Source organism: Dendropsophus ebraccatus, chromosome 8 (genome assembly GCF_027789765.1).
Source record: "Dendropsophus ebraccatus isolate aDenEbr1 chromosome 8, aDenEbr1.pat, whole genome shotgun sequence".
NCBI classification, from domain to species: Eukaryota; Metazoa; Chordata; class Amphibia; order Anura; family Hylidae; genus Dendropsophus; species Dendropsophus ebraccatus.
Genome location: NC_091461.1, coordinates 91,691,210 through 91,714,065, shown reverse-complemented (window position 1 = coordinate 91,714,065; position 22,856 = coordinate 91,691,210). Strand labels below are relative to the sequence as shown.

The following is a 22,856-nucleotide window of genomic DNA, read 5'->3' as shown; positions in this document are numbered from 1 at the left end:
TGTAATTGTATGAGTTTCCAACAGAAGAAGGAAAAGAATTCTGTCTACCTAAGGGGTTTGGTTTCTCCTTGAGAAGCGCATCACTGTTGTAATGTCCAATACTAATATACTTCACTATATACCAATCCCAATATACTTCACTAACTAGGCCTCAGGCATTTAGGCTACAAACCCACTTGGCGGGTCTGCAGCGAGTCCCCTTGCTGCGTATTTGCAGCGAGACTCGCTGCAGATCCCGGCCCTATACTTTTAATGGCAGACAAACACGCAGCAGGGATACTTCACCTGATCCGGCGGTTCCCGATGTCTTCAGCAAGCCGGAGCGGGGACCAGGTGAAGTATATGCTCCAGCCAGCCGCCCGCAGCCCCTTTAACACCTCCCGCAGCCCCAGCCGCCCGATCGCCCCCCGCAGCACCGATCGCTTGCGCGCCCCCCCCCCCAATCGCCCCCCCCCCCCTGCAGCCCCGGACGCTCGATCGCCCCCCCCCGGCAGCACCGATCGCCCCCCTGCAGCCCCCTGCAGGGGGCGATCGGGCGGCCGGGGCTGCAGGGGAGGCGATTGGGGGGGGGAGTGCGATCGGTGCTGCGGGGGGGCAATTGGGGGGGGGGCGTGCGATCGCTGCTGCGGGGGGGGGGGGGGGCGATCGGGCGGCCGGGGCTGCGGGAGGTGTTAAAGGGGCTGCGGGCGGCTGGCTGGAGCATATACTTCACCTGGTCCCCGCTCCGGCTTGCTGAAGACATCGGGAACCGCCGGAGCCGGGATCAGGTGAAGTATCAGCTCCGGTGGCCGGGGGGTTAATGGGGTGGGCTGCAGACAAACACGCAGCAGGGATGTACATCCCTGCTGCGTGTTTGTCTGCCATTAAAAGTATAGGGCCGGGATCTGCAGCGAGTCTCGCTGCAAATACGCAGCGAGGGGACTCGCTGCAGACCCGCCAAGTGGGTTTGTAGCCTTAATGTGTTTATTTCACTTTATTTTGTGTGTGTGTATTTTCTCTACTTTTACACTTTATTTTACTCTCCCACCTTGCCCCTATGGTAAATGGACAGAGAATTCTCCCTATAGATGCTGTGGTCGCACTACATCCAACTTTTTCAGTCACCAGTAATCAAATGCAGAGCGTTTAGGTTCAGACAAACCCAAGCGTGCTGGAGGTTCGCTTATCTCTTCTGAGGACAAGAGTGTTGCTGTTTCTAGTAGAAAACAGCCATGTTTTCAAATCCTGGATAACCCCTTTAAGTACATGGCCATCTTCCCTTTCAATGACAACTATCTGTATATAAGCTACTTTGTTTTGTTAAGAGAAGCATAGCCTGGCGCTTCATATATATATATATATATATATATATATATATATATATATATATATATATATATATATATATATACTCACCGGCCACTTTATTAGGTACACCTGTCCAACTGCACGTTACCACTTAATTTCTAATCAGCCAATCACATGGCGGCAACTCAGTGCATTTAGGCATGTAGACATGGTCAAGACAATCTTCTGCAGTTCAAACCGAGCATCAGTATGGGGAAGAAAGGTGATTTGAGTGCCTTTGAACGTGGCATGGTTGTTGGTGCCAGAAGGGCTGGTCTGAGTATTTCAGAAACTGCTGATCTACTGGGATTTTCACGCACAACCATCTCTAGGGTTTACAGAGAACGGTCCGAAAAAGAAAAAACATCCAGTGAGCGGCAGTTCTGTGGGCGGAAATGCCTTGTTGATGCCAGAGGTCAGAGGAGAATGGGCAGACTGGTTCGAGCTGATAGAAAGGCAACAGTGACTCAAATAGCCAACCGTTACAACAAGGTAGGCAGAAGAGTATCTCTGAACGCACAGTACGTCCAACTTTGAGGCAGATGGGCTACAGCAGCAGAAGACCACACCGGGGGCCACTCCTTTCAGCTAAGAACAGGAAACTGAGGCTACAATTTGCACAAGCTCATCGAAATTGGACAGTAGAAGATTGGAAAAACGTTGCCTGGTCTGATGAGTCTCGATTTCTGCTGCGACATTCGGATGGTAGGGTCAGAATTTGGCGTCAACAAGATGAAAGCATGGATCCATCCTGCCTTGTATCAACGGTTCAGGCTGGTGGTGGTGGTGTCATGGTGTGGGGAATATTTTCTTGGCACTCTTTGGGCCCCTTGGTACCAATTGAGCATTGTTGCAACGCCACAGCCTACCTGAGTATTGTTGCTGACCATGTCCATCCCTTTATGACCACAATGTACCCAACATCTGATGGCCACTTTCAGCAGGATAATGCGCCATGTCATAAAGCTAGAATCATCTCAGACTGGTTTCTTGAACATGACAATGAGTTCACTGTACTCAAATGGCCTCCACAGTCACCAGATCTCAATCCAATAGAGCATCTTTGGGATGTGGTGGAACGGGAGATTCGCATCATGGATGTGCAGCCGACAAATCTGCGGCAACTGTGTGATGCCATCATGTCAATATGGACCAAAATCTCTGAGGAAGCTTCCAGCACCTTGTTGTATCTATGCCACCAAGAATTGAGGCAGTTCTGAAGGCAAAAGGGGTCCAACCCGTTACTAGCATGGTGTACCTAATAAAGTGGCCGGTGAGTGTATGTATATATATATATATATATATATATATATATATATATATAATGTTCTTCACAGTAATGAGCAGTAGTGAATGCTGCCACTTAGGCTACTAGCTGTTGCTGGGTGACTAGGTGCTTCCAATCCTTAGGGAATATAAATTAGATACAATCCCCTGTATGTAAAGGTAAATGTTATGACAGAAAACATGACATGTGAGTTGTAGCTGCAGGACCTGCAATGATCATGTGATCAGTCACATGAGGGGGCGTGACAGTGCTTTGTGTATAGAGGGGCTAGAGCAGTGGCTGCAGGACCTGTGGTGATGTCATGGTCATGTGATCACATTTGGGCAGAGTCTTGGAGCCACATGATCAGGTAGTGTTCAGACTGTGATGTGTGTAACGTTACCTGTGTTATGTCCTGTGTGCTGCACTGCTTTGTGTGCGCGATTTATTCCAGGAATGATATATAGAGTGTAGAGGGGGGTACAGGAGTAATGGGCATCACCGGACACACACAGCTCTGCTACGCAGTGTGTGCAATAGGAGCAGCTGCAGCACAGTCGTGCCAACCGGGGCTGCTATAACCACTGCAGCACAGCCGTGCCAACCGGGGCTGCTATAACCACTGCAGCACAGCCGTGACAACCGAGACTGCTATAACCACTGCAGCACAGCCGTGCCAACCCGGGCTGCTATAACCACTGCAGCACAGCCGTGCCAACCCGGGCTGCTATAACCACTGCAGCACAGCCGTGCCAACCGGGGCTGCTATAACCACTGCAGCACAGCCGTGACAACCGAGACTGCTATAACCACTGCAGCACAGCCGTGCCAACCCGGGCTGCTATAACCACTGCAGCACAGCCGTGCCAACCGAGGCTGCTATAACCACTGCAAAAGCTGCAGCACAGCCGTGACAACCGAGGCTGCTATAACCACTGCAGCACAGCCGTGACAACCGAGACTGCTATAACCACTGCAAAAGCTGCAGCACAGCCGTGACAACCGAGGCTGCTATAACCACTGCAGCACAGCCGTGACAACCGAGGCTGCTATAACCACTGCAAAAGCTGCAGCACAGCCGTGACAACCGAGGCTGCTATTTCCTCTGCAGCAGCTGCGGCACAGCCGTGACAACCGAGGCTGCTATAACCACTGCAGCACAGCCGTGACAACCGAGACTGCTATAACCACTGCAAAAGCTGCAGCACAGCCGTGACAACCGAGGCTGCTATAACCACTGCAGCACAGCCGTGACAACCGAGGCTGCTATAACCACTGCAAAAGCTGCAGCACAGCCGTGACAACCGAGGCTGCTATTTCCTCTGCAGCAGCTGCGGCACAGCCGTGACAACCGAGACTGCTATAACCACTGCAGCACAGCCGTGACAACCGAGACTGCTATAACCACTGCAGCACAGCCGTGACAACCGAGGCTGCTATTACCTCTGCAGCAGCTGCGGCACAGCTGTGACAACCGAGGCTGGTATAACCACTGCAAAAGCTGCAGCACAGCTGTGACAACCGAGGCTGGTATAACCACTGCAGCAACTGCAGCACAGCTGTGACAACCGAGGCTGGTATAACCACTGCAGCAACTGCAGCACAGCTGTGACAACCGAGGCTGGTATAACCACTGCAGCAACTGCAGCACAGCTGTGACAACCGAGGCTGCTATAACCGCTGCTGTTAAAGGGGTACTCCAGGCAAAATGTATTTTTAAATATATTATTAAATAAAGAAAGTTATACAAATCTCTAATATACACTAATTATGGGAAATGCACATATAGTGCTATTTCCCTCAATCAGGCAGGCTTACTTCCTCAAAAAAAATGTGACGTCCCCCCTCTCTCTGTCCGGTCCTATTACAGCTGCTGCAGTGGGGTGAGGGCTCCTTATCTGACGCTCACCCCAACTAGCCGCCCGTCTCTCCCCTGCCCAGTCTCATGCAGGAGCGCTCACCCTGCCTGGTCTCATGCAGGAGCGCTCACCCTCCTCCTGTCCCGGTGGTGTGAGCGCCCCTGCGCCACCCCCCAACTTGATTCCCCTGACCTGAGGCCGCCGCCCGGTTCTGTGCACGAGCGCTCATCCGCCGCCCGGTCCCAGTGGGGTGAGCGCTCATTTATCTTCTAACATGCTGCCCCTGATGTAAGCCAGCCGCCCCGTCCCATGCACGAGCGCTCACCCGCCGTCCGGTCCCGGCAGGGTGAGCGCTTATGCATCTTCTAAGCAGCTACACCTTCTGCCAAGCAGGCAGACCTGGCCGTCCCTAGTGTGACAATCTCTCCTCTGTGATTTGGCTCTGTTGATTCTAATGGGCAGTAGGTGTCTTCTCAATTGTCAAAATTCCTTATAGGAACAAACAGGTTGCATTTGATTGGTAGTTGGGGAGAGATGTGCGCTGTCACACACTTCCCCTACCTGTATCTCAGGATCACAGTGGGTCGCAGGAGAGAGATCAGTAATATTTGAAGTTACTTCAAATGACAGTGATGCTCTTTTTTTTTTTTTTTTTTTTTTTTTTTTTTTTTTATAAAACACTTCCATACCTCACCACGTCCCTCTATCCCTCTTTGCCCCTTACATGTCCTTCTTTTTGACCTAGGAATTAGATCTGCATCAACAAACTGGTTTCTTACTGCATAATAAACCCAAACTTGCACATTATTCTATTATGTGGTGCACAATAGATCCTAAGGCTGCATTCATACGTTACGTAAAATATCTGTGGTTGTGGGTTCGCAACCGCGGACAATTTTAGGGACCATTGAAGTGAATGCAGCCATTCACGTGATCCGTACGGTGAATAAATAGGACAGTGCAGATCGCCACCTCCCCCCCAGCTGCAGAGATGACAGGAGAGCGGGGGGGGGGGGGGGGGGGAATCCGTGGTGGGTAGTCTCCGACTAAGGGATCCGTACCGCGATTCTCTTCTGGATCACGGCAGGGATCGTGTGAATCAGCCCTTAAAATTGTTATATTCAGACGATCATGTGACATTATGGCACATCATTTCACACATGCAGTTCATATGGTTCCATACACACATCTATAGCAGGGCTCCAGATGGCGACCAAAATGGTCGCCAATGCGACTGATATTTTGCAAATGGCGCCCAGATTTATTAATCTGGGCGCCATTTGCGACTGGCCCCGGCGGCGGCGCGCTGTCTCTTTAAGATGCGCGGCTGCCGGGGGTGTCCCGTCCTATCCCCGGCAGCGCGGCGCATCAGTGAGCTGCCTGGGGCCCTGACTTCCGGCACAGGAAGCGCACGTCAGAGACGCTTCCTGTATCAGAAGTCACAGCCCCGGCGTACAGGGAGCTCACTGACGCGCCGCGCTGCCGGGGATAGGACGGGACACCCCCGGCAGCCGCGCATCAGCCGGGGACAGCGCCTGAAGAAGAAGAGGATCGCCGGGGGAGCGGGTTGTCAGGTGAGTTTGTGTGTTTGTTTGTTTTTTAAATACTGCTTAGCATAGAGGAGGAAGGGGGGGGGCATCTATAATGGGGGGAAGAGAAGGGGGGGCATATATAATGGGGGGAGAGGGGGGGCCATCTTCAAGGGGGGGAGAGGGGGCTAGCTATAAGGGGAGGGGGTATCTATAAGGGGGGGAGAAGAGGGGGCATCTATAATGGGGGGGAGAAGAGGGGGCATCTATAATGGGGGGGAGGAGGGGGCATCTATAATGGGGGGGAGGAGGGGGCATCTATAATGGGGGGAGGAGGGGGTCATCTATAAGGGGAGGGGGTATCTATAAGGGGGGGAGAAGAGGGGGCATCTATAATGGGGGGGAGAGGGGGCATCTATAATGGGGGGGGGAGGAGGGGGCATCTATAATGGGGGGGGAGGAGGGGGTATCTATAAGGGGGGGAGAAGAGGGCATCTATAATGGGGGGGAGGAGGGGGCATCTATAATGGGGGGAGGAGGGGGCATCTATAATGGGGGGAGGAGGGGGTCATCTATAAGGGGAGGGGGTATCTATAAGGGGGGGAGAAGAGGGGGTATCTATAAGGGGGGGAGAAGAGGGGGCATCTATAATGGGGGGGAGAGGGGGCATCTATAATGGGGGGGAGGAGGGGGCATCTATAATGGGGGTAGAGGGGGTCATCTATAATGGGGGGGAGGAGGGGGCATCTATAATGGGGGGAGGGGGCCATCTATAAGTGTAGGGCAAACTGGCTGCAGACACTGGGAGATAGATATATGCACAATTATTATTATCAGGGCCCCTCAGGTGTCTGTATTGTAGGGGGTCACTTGCATTAGTCACTAGGTGAGAGATATATCTATCTATATACACCTTGTGGGGGGTCACTATGGCTGCAGTCATAAGTCTAGCTCAGTATGTATAGACTGTTGCAAGCTTTTAAAGGGAACCTGTCACCCCCGGTGACGGGGTGACAGGCTCCCAACCCCCCGTTAGAACCCCCTATACTCGCCTCATCGCACCGGGTCCCACTTCTGGAGGTGGTCAGGTCACGGAGATCTCAGCCGCTGCAGCCCGGCGCGCAAACGAGAGATGAGTCCAACACTCATAGAGAATGAAGGAGCGCTGGACTCTCCCGTCATTCTCTATGAGCGTTGGACTCATCTCTCAGCGCACGCCGGGCTGCAGCGGCTGAGATCTCCGTGAGCCGACCATCTTCAGAAGCGGGACCCGGCGCGATGAGGTGAGTATAGGGGGGTTGGGAGCCTGTCACGCCGTCACCGGGGGTGACAGGTTCCCTTTAAGTTCAAGTTCAGAAGAGTAAGCCTCATTAAAAGGCTAGCCAAGTGAGGCTGAAGTACTGAGTCAGACTGTATATGGTTGTCAGACTGTATATGGTTGTCAAGTTGCAAGTTTCCATGTTGAACATTTTCAAACTAAGAAAAGAAAGGATCTAAAGGAGGAGGAGGCTGCCGTGGCCTCTGCACACAGTAAGTCCCATGTAACATAACATTAATTTTACATGGTTTAAAATGTTGGCGACCAAATATTCTATTTGGCGCCTAAATTTTTCAGGTTAGGAGCCAATGGCTCCTAGGTAAATTTTTTAGTCTGGAGCCCTGTATAGGTGTCACAGATCTGTTTTGCGGCCACAATCTGTGCAAACAATTAAGCCATTGCTCGGTCCGTGTCACCTATTTGAATCATTGGGTCCATACAAATGCAAGTTGTGGGTTATGGGTCCGTAATTACAGATGTGAATGGGAGCTACGAATACATTCACGCAAACAGCAAACAGGATCTGCTGCAAATTTGCAGATAATAATGTAACTAAATGCATCAATCTGCAGCAGATCCTGTATGTGTGAAAAAGTATAGAAATGTCTAAAATTTTCCCACAGCCAACCACGTGTCCCTCTTTGGCCGTTCAAAAAGTTGGTAGGTATGCTGTTCAGTTATCTAAAGGCTTGGTGACAGGACTGTAATGTGTGGGGCGGCATTTTTAGCTGTGTATATTCAGAAAATAAACTGGTGTGATTTATATGATTTCTAATTTTCTCCCCATACATGTTCTTGCTGCACAGGACCATCTTCAAAGAGGACTCCCGGTTTACAAGACAATGGTCCTTTCCTTGACCAGTCGGCTGGATAACATAAGGAACACAATGACTGAGAACATATTAAATCTCACTCTGGAGATTATCAGTTTGCTGACTGGTGAGGTAAGAGAATTAGGTAACATCATATATGTATTGATAAATGGAGTGGTGAATGATTCTGGGACTGTATATATTGTCATTATACTATATATGTGTTTGTCTCCATACACAGGATTATGTAGTAGTGAAGAAGACATCTGGCGACTGTGTGACTTCTACAAGTCATCCCTATGTGTCAGAAGGATGGGAACAGAGCCTCTTTATGCAGTCACCATGTCACTTAGTGATCAATGAGAAGAACAATCACCAGAACATCCTAGACCTTACTAACAAGATTATCCAGCTGCTGACTGGAGAGGTGAGCGCTACTGGGACATTGTGAAGGGAGCTATCTAAAGACATAGGTGCCAACAATACTGTATTTGCTGAGATTGTCTCTGTTTTTAAAGTTAATCCTGGTAGAAATCTGTCCTATAAAGAGATTTGTGGGGAGGGCATTGCTTTTAGTGGTGGAGCCCCCTGACTCAAAGAGGAACCGCCAGAGAGAGAAGTAAATTACTAAAGTGGTCTGATCTGGGGTCTACATTTTGGAGTCTTATCAGGAGTCTATATATTAAAGCAAAAGTACCATCAGGTACATCATATTAAGTTTTTTTTCACATGAGTAGACCGGGCTGCCACGGGAATGCCGGCGCCGCGCTCCTTTTTTTGAACCGCGCCCCGGTTCCCATGCATGCTGCTGGTCTTTTACTGGCCAGAAAAAGATCAGCGCCATGAACGGGAACCGGGCCACGGTTCAAAAAAGGACAGCGGCAACGGCATCCCGGCGTCAGTCGATTCATGTAAAAAACGTCAAACAATGCACCTGATGGTACATTCGCTGTAAGGTCTGAAATACTCCTGGAGTCTGTTCTGGCTTAAAAGGGTTATGTAGACTTTGTATATGGTAACTAAATGCTATTGGTGTTTGACATCACTAGTATGAGCAATGAGTATGATATTCTGAAATAATTTGTGTGTTTAACAAACCCATCCCACGGCAAGTATCACCCTGACAAAAAGCTTCTTAGAAAAAAAAATAGTGTCTGTACGGAATGATGACTGTATCATTGTGTATATCAGGTTCCTGTAAGGTGTCAGGACGTCACTGTACATTTCTCCATGGAGGAGTGGGAGTATTTAGAAGGACATAAATATCTGTACAAGGACATCATGATGGAAAGTCAACCCTTCACATCACTGGGTAAGATGGGACTTTCTTTGGCTGTAAAGGGAGAGGTCAGTTTAAAAAGCTGTATAAGTTCAGCCATCTCACATGATGATTTCAGGACCTGTGTGTATCTCCTCATATAGATGATTCCAGTAAGAACAATTTCTCAGCTCATCATTCATCGGATTTTCCAGAAGAGAACTATTCCCGACTAAATCAGCAGGTAGATGAAAGTTAATGTCAGTACAATATACTGATGTAATGTCCAATATGGGTGTGAGACCTCTCCAGCGGTCTTCTCATTTGTTTCTAATTTGTTAAACATATTTATTCAGCATGAAGATCTCATTGATATTAAAGTTGAAGTTATAAAAGAAGATGACATGTATATAAATGGAAACCAACAGTGTAAGGATGAAGAAACCCACATAGGTACCAATTTTGGTGAGTAGTCATCCGTCAAGGTCACTAAACCCACTGTAGCACCTGCTATGCCGCATCCCACAGGAGTAGGTGCACTGCATTCATCCTGTGCCAGGGGTTGGACATGCAGCATCCTGCTGATCTACTATTTGCCAATGCCACAGAATTGCCATTACATTTTAAGAGGAACCGAGCCACTGTGACTCAGCATGTCCATTATAATAATAATAATAAATGCCGTCTTCTTGCTCTGTTCACTATGTTTTGTAGGTGCTGAAGCTCAGGTAAATAGCAGATTGTTGGGGTGCTGGGTGTCAACTGCTCAGATGCTGATAGCTTATACTGTGGGTCAGACCATGGGTGTAACGCAATTTGCTATATAAAGTATCCCCTAAGATATTCCTTTATAGTATCGCACGCCAGCTGAGGAATACCAGGACTGTTATTAAAGTGTCACTGTCGTTTAATTTTTAAAATTTTTTTGACTTCTGACCTCTGAATACCGGCTTTAACACAGGTCCGCTGTGTAATCCTTTAGTCGGCAGGAGAGAGCAGAGAACAATCTTCCTCCTCCCCCCCTTCCCTCCCCATAGAACAGACAGGGGCACGTCTGATGTAAACAAGACGCCATTTCCTGATCATGAGCAGTGGATAAGACAGAGGAGGGAGAGGGGGGGACCTGGGAAAGTCTTTTTGAATGCAGATAATGGCATATTTGCCTAATAAACCCAATTACAAAGTTTCTTAAAATCACCTGGACTATTGATTTCTGCAAAAAAAATAAAAAAACAACACGACAGTGACCCTGAAATTCCACAGTTGCCTGCATCCCTGAGACATCTAATACATTTAACCAGTGAGGGTTAGGGTGGCAGAAGTGCTGGCTATGGAGCCATACCCTGGGGTGGCATTGATGCAGCCATAGGCAGGACTGAGTGGAGAGAATGCAGAGTAGTAAGTTTGTCTCACTGAACATGGGGTGTAAGTGCAGAGTATGAGCCAGAGGGCATCAGAAACAGTTTGTCAACTACGTCATCTATGACAGAGTCTCCTAGAAAGAGCAGTGGAGCATCCGAGTGTGCGGAACCGAACTCCAACACAGCATTAAAAACACAACTTTTGAAGGACAGTGGGATGTATAGTATCCTCAATGCATGTTTTACTGTATATACAGTACAGTATGAGCAAACATTATGGGGTGTCAAGCTTAAAGGAGAAGTCCGGCCAAAATTAATTTTTGATATGTTGTTACTTATGAAAAGTTATACAAATTTCTAATGTACATTAATTATGGGAAATGCACATATAGAGCTATTTCCCTTAATTTAGTAGATCAGGAAGTGTTAGAAATATCTCTGAAGAAGTGACGTCACGACCCAGGGTGTAATTCCTATGGAGTGTCCAGCAGGGGGCGCTCTCTATATAGAAGTCTATGGGACTTTATTGTTTCTATGGGTTTCTATGTAATGTAATGTAGTGTACAGTGCTTTATTGAATGAATACATCTATGGAATACTTTGGGGAGCAAGTGTCCTTGCTCCCCAAAGTATTGCATAAATGTATTCATTCAATACATTCAATACACAGTAAGCCCGCCGATCCGCCGCATTCCCGCCGATCCGCCACACGCTGATCCGCCGCATTCCCGCCGATCCGGACCATATACATTGAACTACAGCTCCCATCATCTGCTTCTAGTATGAACAGGTGATGGGAGCTGTAGTTGGGTAATGGATATGACATGCCGCCGGGCGCAGGGGGGAGCCGCTCAGTACACAGGAGCGCTCCCCCCTCCTCCTCCTTCCGTGATAACTTCCGCCTATACCAATGCTGACTCCCTGCCTGGCCGCCGCTCTCCGCTCTCCCCCCCATACATACCGGCTCCCGATGCATCCTGGTGTCCGCGCTGATGCCGGGAGCCGGTATATGTGAGCGGAGAGCGGCGGCCAGGCAGGGAGTCAGCATTGGTATAGGCGGAAGTTATCACGGAAGGAGGAGGAGGAGGAGGGGGGAGAGCTGCTGTGTACTGAGCGGCTCCCCCTGCGCCCGGCGGCATGTGATATCCCTTACCCAACTACAGCTCCCATCACCTGTTCATACTAGAAGCAGATGATGGGAGCTGTAGTTCAATGTATATGGTCCGGATCGGCGGGAATGCGGCGGATCAGCGTGTGGCGGATCGGCGGAAATTCGGCGGAAATGCGGCGGATCGGCGGGCTTACTGTGTATTGAATGAATACATTTATGCAATACTTTGGGGAGCAAGGACACTTGCTCCCCAAAGTATTCCATAGATGTATTCATTCAATAAAGCACTGTACACTACATTACATTACATTACATTACATAGAAACCCATAGAAACAATAAAGTCCCATAGACTTCTATATAGAGAGCGCCCCCTGCTGGACACTCCATAGGAATTACACCCTGGGTCGTGACGTCACTTCTTCAGAGATATTTCTAACACTTCCTGATCTACTAAATTAAGGGAAATAGCAGTATATGTGCATTTCCCATAATTAATGTACATTAGAAATTTGTATAACTTTTCATAAGTAACAACATATCAAAAATTAATTTTGGCCGGACTTCTCCTTTAATGTCTACACATTTTAATAGTATAGCCTTATGAACAGGTACAATACGGGTCCTATTACACAAAACAATTACCAGCCTTTCCAGGAGACCACTGCTATCTCCTATTGGCCACCTGGACAATCTATAGAATGTCCGCGCCCAGCCCCCCCTATCCGCGGCTCGATGTCTGTGCGTGTAATAGCACAGACAGCCAACGAGAAGCAAGCAAGCGCTGACATGACAGGTCGGCGCTCACTTGCTCCTTAATATCAGCCAGTCTAATGGGACCCTAACACCCCTAAAATTTTGTGTATAGACTGAATGGTAGCTCCATCCCACCCACAACCTCTGCAACAAGTGAGCCGTGTCTTTAGTGAGGGGCGTCTCCAGTAGACACAGGATTGTAGGCTGATAGGGTAGTTAAATATCACTTTTTTGACAACATGTACAGCAAAATAGAAAAAAAATGTAGACTTGTTGTCGACCTCTGAACTTGCTCTAAGTCCAGCACATCTTTCTGATGATACAACAATGCCCAAAACAGTACACAATGGGGGAGATTTATCAAACATGGTGTAAAGTGAAACTGGCTAAGTTGCCCCTAGCAACCAATCAGATTCCACTTTTCATTCCTCACTGACGCTTTGGAAAATGAAAGGTGGAATCTGATTGGTTGCTAGGGGCAACTGAGCCAGTTTCACTTTACACCATGTTTGATAAATCTTCCCCAATGTTCCTTATGTAGTGTCCCTAGTGATTTATAGGAGTGGAAAAAACTCTGACTAGTCCTGTACAGTGGACTTGCATCCGATGATTTTATGTTACTTGGCTGCTGCTGCCTGCCACGAACCGCTTGACTGCAAAAATTCTAAGACTTTCCTATAATTTTTTTTCCGTATTCATTTTGCTTTGTTGTCATATAATTTCTGTGAGGCAAAAAATAAAATGTATCCTCTAATCCTAACATGTATTTAGAGTCTGATTCTTCTTTCAGCAGATGACTGTGCTAAACTCTCAGAAGAACATCATGGGTTTCTCTATTATGAAGCAGAACCTAATGATATTCCTCACCATACTTCTGAAAGCTCCATTACCCCACACTTATCTCCAGCCCTTCACAGCAGAGATCCGCCATCTTACACATATAACCACAGGAAATCTTATCCATCGCAAACTGTAAAGCAAGCTTCAAATTGCAGAGAGGGTAAAGTATTTACATGCTCTGAATGCGGGAGACATTATAAAACAATCTCCAACCTTTCCATGCACATGAGAATGCACACAAATGAGAGGCCATTTGCCTGTCTGGAATGTGGAAAATGTTTTACCAAGAAATCAATTCTTGTCGATCATCACAAAGTTCACACAGGAGAAAAGCCATTTTCATGTTCAGATTGTGGAAAATGCTTTACCAAGAAATCGGCTGTTGTCGAACACCAGAGAAGTCACACAGGAGAGAGACCCTTTTCGTGTTTGGAGTGTGGAAAATGTTTCTCCAGGAAATCGGTTCTTGTTGAACATCAGAGAATTCACTCAGGGAAGAAACCATTTTCATGTTCAGAATGTAAAAAAAGTTTTACGGCTAAACATCATCTTGAGAGACATCAGATAACCCACACGGGAGAAAAGCCTTTTTCGTGTTCAGAATGCGGGAGATGTTTTACCAGAAAATGGCTCCTTGAGAGACATCTAAGAACTCATATGGAGTAGAGACAATTTTCACATTCAAAATGGGCAAATGTTTTTTTTATTTAAAAATAAGATCATGTACAAACTTTAAAAACTATTTTACACACTAGGCTCTCTGGTGTTTCAGATGGTTATCCATGGTAGTAAATTTTAACTAATTTATTTGGGCATTTTGTGCAATACTAGTAATGATTTAGACTATTTCACCAAAATCAAGTTTCGCTAATTATCTGGAATTATCCATCATCTGTAGACCACTTAGTTGAAGGCAACTGTACACAAGGGGTGCGTCATCATGCAACGTTTCAGGGGGGGCCTCCCCCTTTGTCAAGGATGATGTTATAAGTATGAGTCCTCTGGAATGCAGTACTGTTTTGCAATGAATCATTGATGATTATATTCAGTAGAAGGAGGTTGTTGGTGATGACAGGTCCCCTTTAAAGATTCACTTGACATTAAAATGGGCACTTAGTATGGAAGAGTCAAACAGCATCCAGTATTCAGTCAGTTTCTTAAAGCTGTATTGCATGTCAGAATACATAACAGCAACGTTTAACCCGTTGGCCTTTATCAAGCATGCTTATTGGGTCGAAACGTCGCTGTTACGTAATCTGATATGCAATATGGCTTGAAAAATCTGGACTCTTCCATACTTTACGTACTACTGGTCAGTTTTTGGACCTTCTCTGCTCTCTGGAGCGCCACTTTTTCCCTCTGCCTGTGTGTGCCAATAACTTTAGCAGACGAGAGGTGGATGGCAGCATGTTGCGGGCAATGACCGATAGCTGCCTGATGTTCCGATGGGCAGCTATTGTACATTGTGTGCTGGTTTGGTTTTACCTGCACGTAATGCCCACAGTGCCTGCAACATGCTCCTGCCACCCTCTTGTCTGTGGAAGTTATGGGCACAGACGGACAGAGGGGGAATGTGGAGCGCCGGAGAGCAGAAAATGTAGGACCGTTTCTAATCTCCGGATTACCTCTTTGGCCCCCTCACATATTGGGTAATTGGATAATTTCTTAAAGATCAAAGTTACTTTATATTGTTCCATACTATGGCCATACTATGCTTATTTTCAGCACCAATACTAGGAGTCTAGTTCTTTTCTAATATGTATTTGTACGGCTACGTCTTGTGGTCAGAAATTATATGGTTTATTTAAATATATTAATAAAATAATAATACCCATGTCAATAAAATATATAATTTGTTTTACATATAGACAATCTAGATTTTGTGAAAAGGTCCGGTGTCTTTGGTCTGGTAATAAAATATACAATGTTAGTGGTGTTTTATTTTCCTTGTCAAGCGGTTTTGGGGGGGGGGGGGGCGCAGATTGTGGGTACAGAGTAGCTTTAAATAGATCAGGAATGGGCATCTGGAAATAGATATTGGCAAATGTGCTAAAGCAATGCTTTGGTCTCCATTTGCCTTTACAGAAACTTACTGGATTTTTACAGTCTGTATTGGCTAAATGGTTCAAGATTGTAAAGTTGCTTTTCTATGAGCTACAGACAACCTCTCTGTCATTATATTCATTTTGATGCGTCCTAGTCATTATACAGAACTTTTTACATGTTGTAAAAGTTTTGATCAGTTGAGGTCCAAGTGTTTAGACCCCAAGGATCTGTATATACATCTGGGGGAAGCACAGCAGCATTCGTCACACCTTGGCTGGTCCTGATATCTACCCAGTTGTATGGGGAAGCTCTGTTATAAGGCTGTCACCTGCAACTGGATGGAGATTGTGGCTAGCCTGAGAGTGAATTGAGCTACTGTGTGCTTTTTCCAGCTGTATCTGCAGATCAGACCCTGACAAAAGATTTCCACCTGCCCCTGTGATAAGTACTCTGCTGGGGTTAAAACGTTGCTCACGTGCGTATGTTTCACTGAATAGACTTCACAAGGATTTACAATTAAAGGAGAAGTCTTGCGAAAATTTTTATACAAATCACCAATATACAATTAGTACGGGAAATGCTTATAAAGTGCTTTTTTTCCCTGCACTTACTACTGCATCAAGGCTTCACTTCCTGGATAAAAATGGTGATGTCACTTCCTGGATAAAATGGTGATGTCACGATCCGACTCCCAGAGCTGTGCGGGCTGTGGCTGCTGGAGAGGATGATGGCAGGGGGACACGGAGGGACACTGAGCATCCCTCTGCCATAATCCTCTCTAGCAGCCACAGCCCGCACAGCTCTGGGAGTCGGGTCGTGACATCACCATTTTATCTAGGAAGTGACATCACCATTTTATCCAGGAAGTGAAGCCTTGATGCAATAGTAAGTAGGGATGAGCGAACCATCTGAGGTTCGGGTTTGTGTGAACCTGAACTCTCAGCTTCTGATTCCCGCTGTCTGCCCGCTCTGTGGAGAGGGTGGATACAGCCTGAGGAACGCCTAGAAAACTGGTATACAGCCTATGGCTATGGCTGTATCCCAGTTTTCCAGGCAGTCTTCAAGGTTGTATCGACCCTCCCCACGGAGCCGGCAGGCAGTGGGAATCAGAAGCCCGATAGTTCAGGTTCACACGAACCCGAACCTCAGGCGGTTTGCTCATCCCTAGTAGTAAGTGCAAGGAAAAAAGCACTTTATAAGCATTTCCCTTAAAGGGAACCTGTCACCCCCCGTGCCGGGGTGACAGGCTCCCGACCCCCGTTAGAGCCCCCTATACTTACCTAATCCTGCCGGGTCCCGCTTCTGGATCCGGTCGGGTGATGAAGATCTCAGCCGCTGCAGCCCAGCGCGCGCGCTGAGAGATGAGTCCAACACCCATAGAGAATGACAGGAGAGTCCAGCGCTCCGTCATTCTCTATGAGCGTTGGACTCATCTCTCAGCGCGCGCGCCGGGCTGCAGCGGCTGAGATCTCAGTCACCCGACCGGATCCAGAAGCGGGACCCGGCAGGATTAGGTGAGTATAGGGGGCTCTAACGGGGGGTCGGGAGCCTGTCACCCCGGCACGGGGGGTGACAGGTTCCCTTTAATAAGTGTATATTGGTCATTTGTATAACTTCTGGGGGGCAATACAATACTTTAATTAAAATTACCGCCAGACTTCTCCTTTAAGGATGCTGTTTGAATTCTCTTATGCTACACTATGTCCCTGTGACATGACAAATATTTCATGTAATAGACGTATGTACATTTGTGAATCAACCCCACTAGGTGTCACCATAACACTGTGGGTAAAATAGCTGACCTGATACTGTGGGGAAAATAAGTATTTCATATACTGCTGATTTTGAGTTTTCCCACCTACAAAGAATGGAAAGGTCAGTAATTTTTAATTTTCAGTTTTAAATTATAAGTACACTGTGGGGACATTTATTAAGTCCGGCGTTTTTTACGCCGGACTTAAAAATGTCCCCGCATCTCCAGCGCTACAGGGATTTATGTAGAGGCGGATTGCCTCTACATAAATACTGTGCGCTCGGCCAAAAACCTACGCCAGCTGAAGACTGGAGTAGGTTTTCGGCGTATCTTTTGGCGGAATCGATGGATGGTGAATCGCGCGGACTCTGAGTCCGCGCCCTCCGTTCCGCCCCCCGGCGTACTCGGCGGAAAGTGCCGATTTGCGAATATTTTATTCGCAAATCGGCCATTTGCGAATAAAATAATACGCAAATCGCCACTTTCCGCCGAAAATCATCCGTACGCCGGATGATACATGTTCCCCTTTGACTGTGAGAGACAGAATCTGGAAAAAAAAAATCCAGAAAATCACAGTTTGATTATTATATAAATAATTATTTTATTGCATGAAGTATTTGGTACAACAGAAAAACAAAACGAGAGGTTGTCCACCCAAAACTAACTTGTCCCCTATCCACAGGACAGGTAAGAGCTTGCAGCTCTTTCAATGAATAGAGCTGCGGGTTTGTTCCCTGTCCTGTGGAAAGCAGACAAATTAGTTTTGGGTGATCAGGGTCCTTAACCCTTTGTCTCTGCAGCCTGTTTTGGCCTTAATGCCCGGGGCCTTTTTTTCAAATCTGACCTGTCTCTCTTTATGTAGTGATAACTCTGCGATGCTTTTAACTATTACAGTTATTCTGACAGGACTTTGTTAAGAGGGCTTTGAAATTTTGCAGCGATCTTTCAAATCTTTTCAAATTCTGATTTTATAAGGGACCAGTTCAGTTCTGAAGTGGATTTGTGGGGTCTTTATGTTAGTTACCCCATAAATCTCTCCACTGTAAAAACTGCACCCCTCAAAGTATTCAAAGTAACATTTCATAAGTTTATTAACCCTTTAGGTGTTTCATACAAATTTAAGCAAGTTGGAGGAGAAATTAAAATTTTATTATTTTTTTTTAGGCAGATTTTCCACTATAGTCAATTTTTTTTCCTCTAACACAGCAAATACTAACTGAGTAATGGAACTCAATATTTATCCCCTTAGTCCAGTGTTTCTAGAGATCCCCCATATGTGGCCACAGTGCGTCACCTGACTCAACCACAGGGACTCAGACATGACAGAGACCTGATGAATTTTGGCGCCTTTTTTTATTTCAGTTTTTCTTAAGCCATTATAGCATTTCACAGAGGCCTTGCGGTGCCAAAATATTTGTGTAAGACAAGTTGACGTTTCCATCGGTACCATTCTGGGGGACATGTGACACCCTAAACATTATTTATAAATTTTTTTTATGAGGTGGTACGATGAAAAAAACACACAATTTAGCAGGTGTTTTTCATCTTTTTTTTTTTTTTACGCCGTTCCCTATACGCTACATATGACATGTTATCGTTATTCATCAGGCCGGTACGATTACAGTGATATCCATTTTATATAGCTTTTGTTATTGTTTATGGCAAGTTTGTGTCTTGCATATTGTAAGAGCAGAAGTATTTTTTATTTTTTCGCCAATGGAGTTATGTAAGGGATTTTTTTTTTTTTTGCGGCATAAGCTAATGCTTTTAGCGGTACACCTTTTGGGTACATGTGCCGTTTTGATAGCTTTTTTGTCTATATTTTTGAAGGGGCAGGATTAACAAACAAATGTCATTTTGGTTAGTTTTTTATTTTTTTTTTACAACGTTAATTGGGCGGGATAATGAATGTAACGCGTTAATAGAAGGGGTCATTACGGACCCGGCGATACTAAATATGTGTACCTTATTTATAGGGGATCATTTGTAAAGAAGGGATGTGGAATGTGTATATTTATTTTATTTATTTATATATTTATTTAACCCCTTAACGGCATTGGGCGTAAATGTACGCCCCCGCAGGGTGGGCTTTAAGGCAAATGGATGCACGTTTACGCCCCAAGGTTTCCCTGATCACCGTGATGGGCCGGCGATCAAACTGTAAAAAAAGAATGTCCCCGGGTTCTGCACCCCTCAGCTAGGTAGCTTAGGGGTGCAGAACAGGTGTGTGTAGTGAAGGCGCAATCACCTGATTACGGCGTCCGGAACGAAGATCGGCGGTCCGCGGTGTCCTCTTCTCTGCGTCGAGTCACTTCCGGGTTCCGTCGGGTCTGCATCGTCTAACTTCGGAAATCTTCAGCTCTTCTGGCTTTGGCGGGCTCCGCCAATCTTCAGCAGCTTCACTCTACTGCCCCCTAGCTGCTGATCAGTGTATATTATTCACTGATCAGTTGCTTTGGGTTAAAAAGATTTTTTTTTCAAATTTCTTTTTTTCTTTTTATGCGCCCTAACGCTGCTGAGTGCTGATCAGCATCGCACGCAAGTGCGCCGCTGATCAGCACCTTCTCCTTTTAGGCGTAGGGGCGTTTTTACCCCCTATATCCTACCGCCACTGTCTGCTAATAAGTGCCGCACATAAATGCGGCATTTATCAACATCTCCTTTCTTGGTGTAGGTATATTTTTTCTTACTGTAAAAAAAGAAAACGTAAAAAACACAACATTACACTACACTACATAAAATAAAGTTTTACACTACACTACATTACATATTTACATACCCCATATACTAATCCCCGTATAAAAATGGCCCCCAGGGTGTTTTCGGCATCGGACGCATACGCTATTATTGCCTCCGACACCGAAACAGCCAGAGAGGATGAATGGGGGGGATCCTTTTTTCCTCCATTCATCCTCATCCTCATCATCCAGTGATGTGTCTGGATGTAGCGTAGCATACGCTGCCCCCCAGACACGTCTTTTCCGCCAGTACCGTCCCAATAAGAGATGACGGTATGGCGTGAAATTCTAGAAACTCTGTGAAAGTACCTGAGAGTACACTTACAGATTTAGGGTACATGCACACTGCGGAATGGCGAAGGATAACTCTTCGTGCATTCCGCAGCTGGCACCCGCCGGCGGACTGATGCAGGTGCGCGTCTCCGCCCATGTCATAGACTCCATTCTATGCACGGGCGGATTCTGTCGTCCGTCCAAAGAATGAACACGTTCATTCTTTTAACAGAGGGCGGAATCCACCTATGCATAGAATGGTGTCTGACTCAAGCGGAGACGCGCACCTGCATCCGCCTGCCGGCGGGTGCCAGCTGCGGAATGCACAAAGGGTTATCCTTTGCCATTCCGCAGTGTGCACGTACCCTTAGAGTGTATGAAGGAAGGGACACCCGAATCCAGCCCCCAGATGCCCCCCCTTCCATCCTCGGAGTTAGTGGGAAGATCGTTTGGGAACTGATCTTCCCACTGCTGGAAGCAGCCATGGAGCGGACCCAGTGCTTCTGGATATGAAGGACCCCGTAACACACCAGGGCAACATTTTCCAGGTGACGTCCCGCACACTGGAAAACAGGAGACCCCAGAAGAAGTGCAGAATGTGGCGTAACAGGGGGATCAGGAAGGACACCATTTTCCAGTGTGACACCTGTCCTGATCACCCCGGCCTCTGCATACAGGATCGCTTCAAGGCTTACAACACGTCATTGGAGTTCTACATTTTCTAATTTCCTTCCCTTATTCCTATTTCAGGGGTCACGTTGATCCGGGGATTATTTTGATGGCCATTATGGTCGGGAAGGAATTTTTTCCCTGTGATGAGGCTACTGTCGTCTGCCTCACAAGGGTTTTATGCCTTCCTCTGGATCAACACAGGTTGAATTTGATGGAAACCTGTCATTTTCAACCTTATAAACTAATAATTGGCCTAATACCCCCAAATAAAGCCTCTGTACTGCCAGGACAGTAGAAACCCCCCACAAGTGACCCTATTCTGGAAACTACACCCCATAAGGAATCTAACAAGGGGTGCAGCGGGGATATGGCCCCCTGGTGACAGGCACATGTTCCACTTATTTGCCCGTCACCAGTGGGGTCCATATGCTCACTGCACCCCTTGTTAGATTCCTTATGGGGTGCAGTGCACTTGTGGGGGGTTTCTTTTGTCCTGGCAGCACAGGAGCTTTGTAATTGCGACATGACCTCCATCCTCTCTGTCCTTAAGGGGTTAACTTATTTATTTATGTATGTAAATGCATTATCTAGGGAATGAGCTTTCAGCAATACAGCTGACAGCTCATTCAAACGATCGGGTCCCTGCCTCAGTGCACTGCGACAGGCCCGGTGAATTAGGGATAAGTCAACCCTTTTTTTCCCTGGGCCTGGCACAGTGCATTCAGTACAGTGAGAGGGAGACAGTTGCAATCTATACATATTGATGCTCACTCTCTGTCACCCAAGGGTATCATCACTTAGCCCTCGGGGACAGACAGTAAGCAGTAATTTATATAGATTGTTGCTTACTTTAGAGCAGCAGAACACCTGTCAAAATGAGACCGGTTGGGACTCAGCACTAACCCTTACACGCACCTGGCTATGTCTTCAGCTGCACTGCAGCCTCAAGTGATGGCCACATGATCACCCGAGACTGCAGTGCAGAGGAAGAGGACATACAGTCAGGGCAGGGGAGGAGCTGTGTTACAAATGTGTTAAAAATGCAATGTTGGATCAAAGCCTTTCAGTACATTGTAGGAACCCTTCCCTGCTGTGACAGCCATGGTGGCTAGCATATACACTTGCATACTGCAGACAGGACCTGGACTTGCAAATCCAGTTCCCACCTGCAGTACACAACTACATGCAGCACCCACAGCAGGGAAGAGCGTGCTCCATTCACTAAGATTCTTTCTCTATTTTTCCTTATTAGATACTATTATCCTGAGGACTATGTAGGAATTATTGACTATGTAAAGGACTGTTTTTTTTTTGTTTTGTTTTTTAATAAAATGGTCAACGAGGGGTATGGGGGTGTTCTTATTTCAATAAATAAAATTTCTTTAAAAAAATAAATTACTTATTTTACAAGCTCAGGGTATGTGCACACTACAGAATGTTGGCGGATAACCTGCCGCAGATTCCACCGCTCGCATCTCTGCCCGTGCCATAGACTCCATTCTATGCACAGGCGGATTCTACCGTCTGACTGAAGAAGGAAGTAGGCTGAAAATGTGGCGTGGATTCCGGCACTCCAATGTGGCAATTAAAACATAACTTTTAATACAATAGATTAAAATATGGTACGCACAAGACGACCAACGCGTTTTACGCGATTGCGCTTAATCATGGTCTGAAGAATGAACCTGTGGCGGAATCCGCAGCGGGTTATCCGCCTAGATTCCGTAGTGTGCACATACGATCCATTAGTAAGCTTGACTGAGCATGAGTGACCCAAGAAAGTGAATGCCTGACGGGACATTACCAAGGGCAACAGGTTGTGAAACTATATTATATTATATTAGTCTATATCTCTCAAATGATACATTAATTGTACAGATGATTGCAAATTTGAAATATGTTTCATTTAAAATAATGCATCACTATAGACCTATTTTT

General features: G+C 46.6%; 1 protein-coding gene across 1 annotated transcript; it reads left to right on the top strand.

Annotated features, from left to right (window-relative positions):
- The first annotated feature begins 4,211 nt into the window (after nt 1-4,211).
- On the top strand, nt 4,212-15,339 carry LOC138799600 (oocyte zinc finger protein XlCOF7.1-like). The gene is made up of 7 exons (XM_069981028.1): nt 4,212-4,287; nt 8,106-8,243; nt 8,353-8,538; nt 9,303-9,423; nt 9,534-9,613; nt 9,726-9,834; nt 13,387-15,339. The coding sequence occupies exons 2-7, from the start codon at nt 8,142-8,144 to the stop codon at nt 14,100-14,102; spliced, it is 1,314 nt and encodes a 437-aa protein (XP_069837129.1). The 5' UTR covers nt 4,212-4,287; nt 8,106-8,141; the 3' UTR covers nt 14,103-15,339.
- The last annotated feature ends 7,517 nt before the right edge of the window (nt 15,340-22,856 follow it).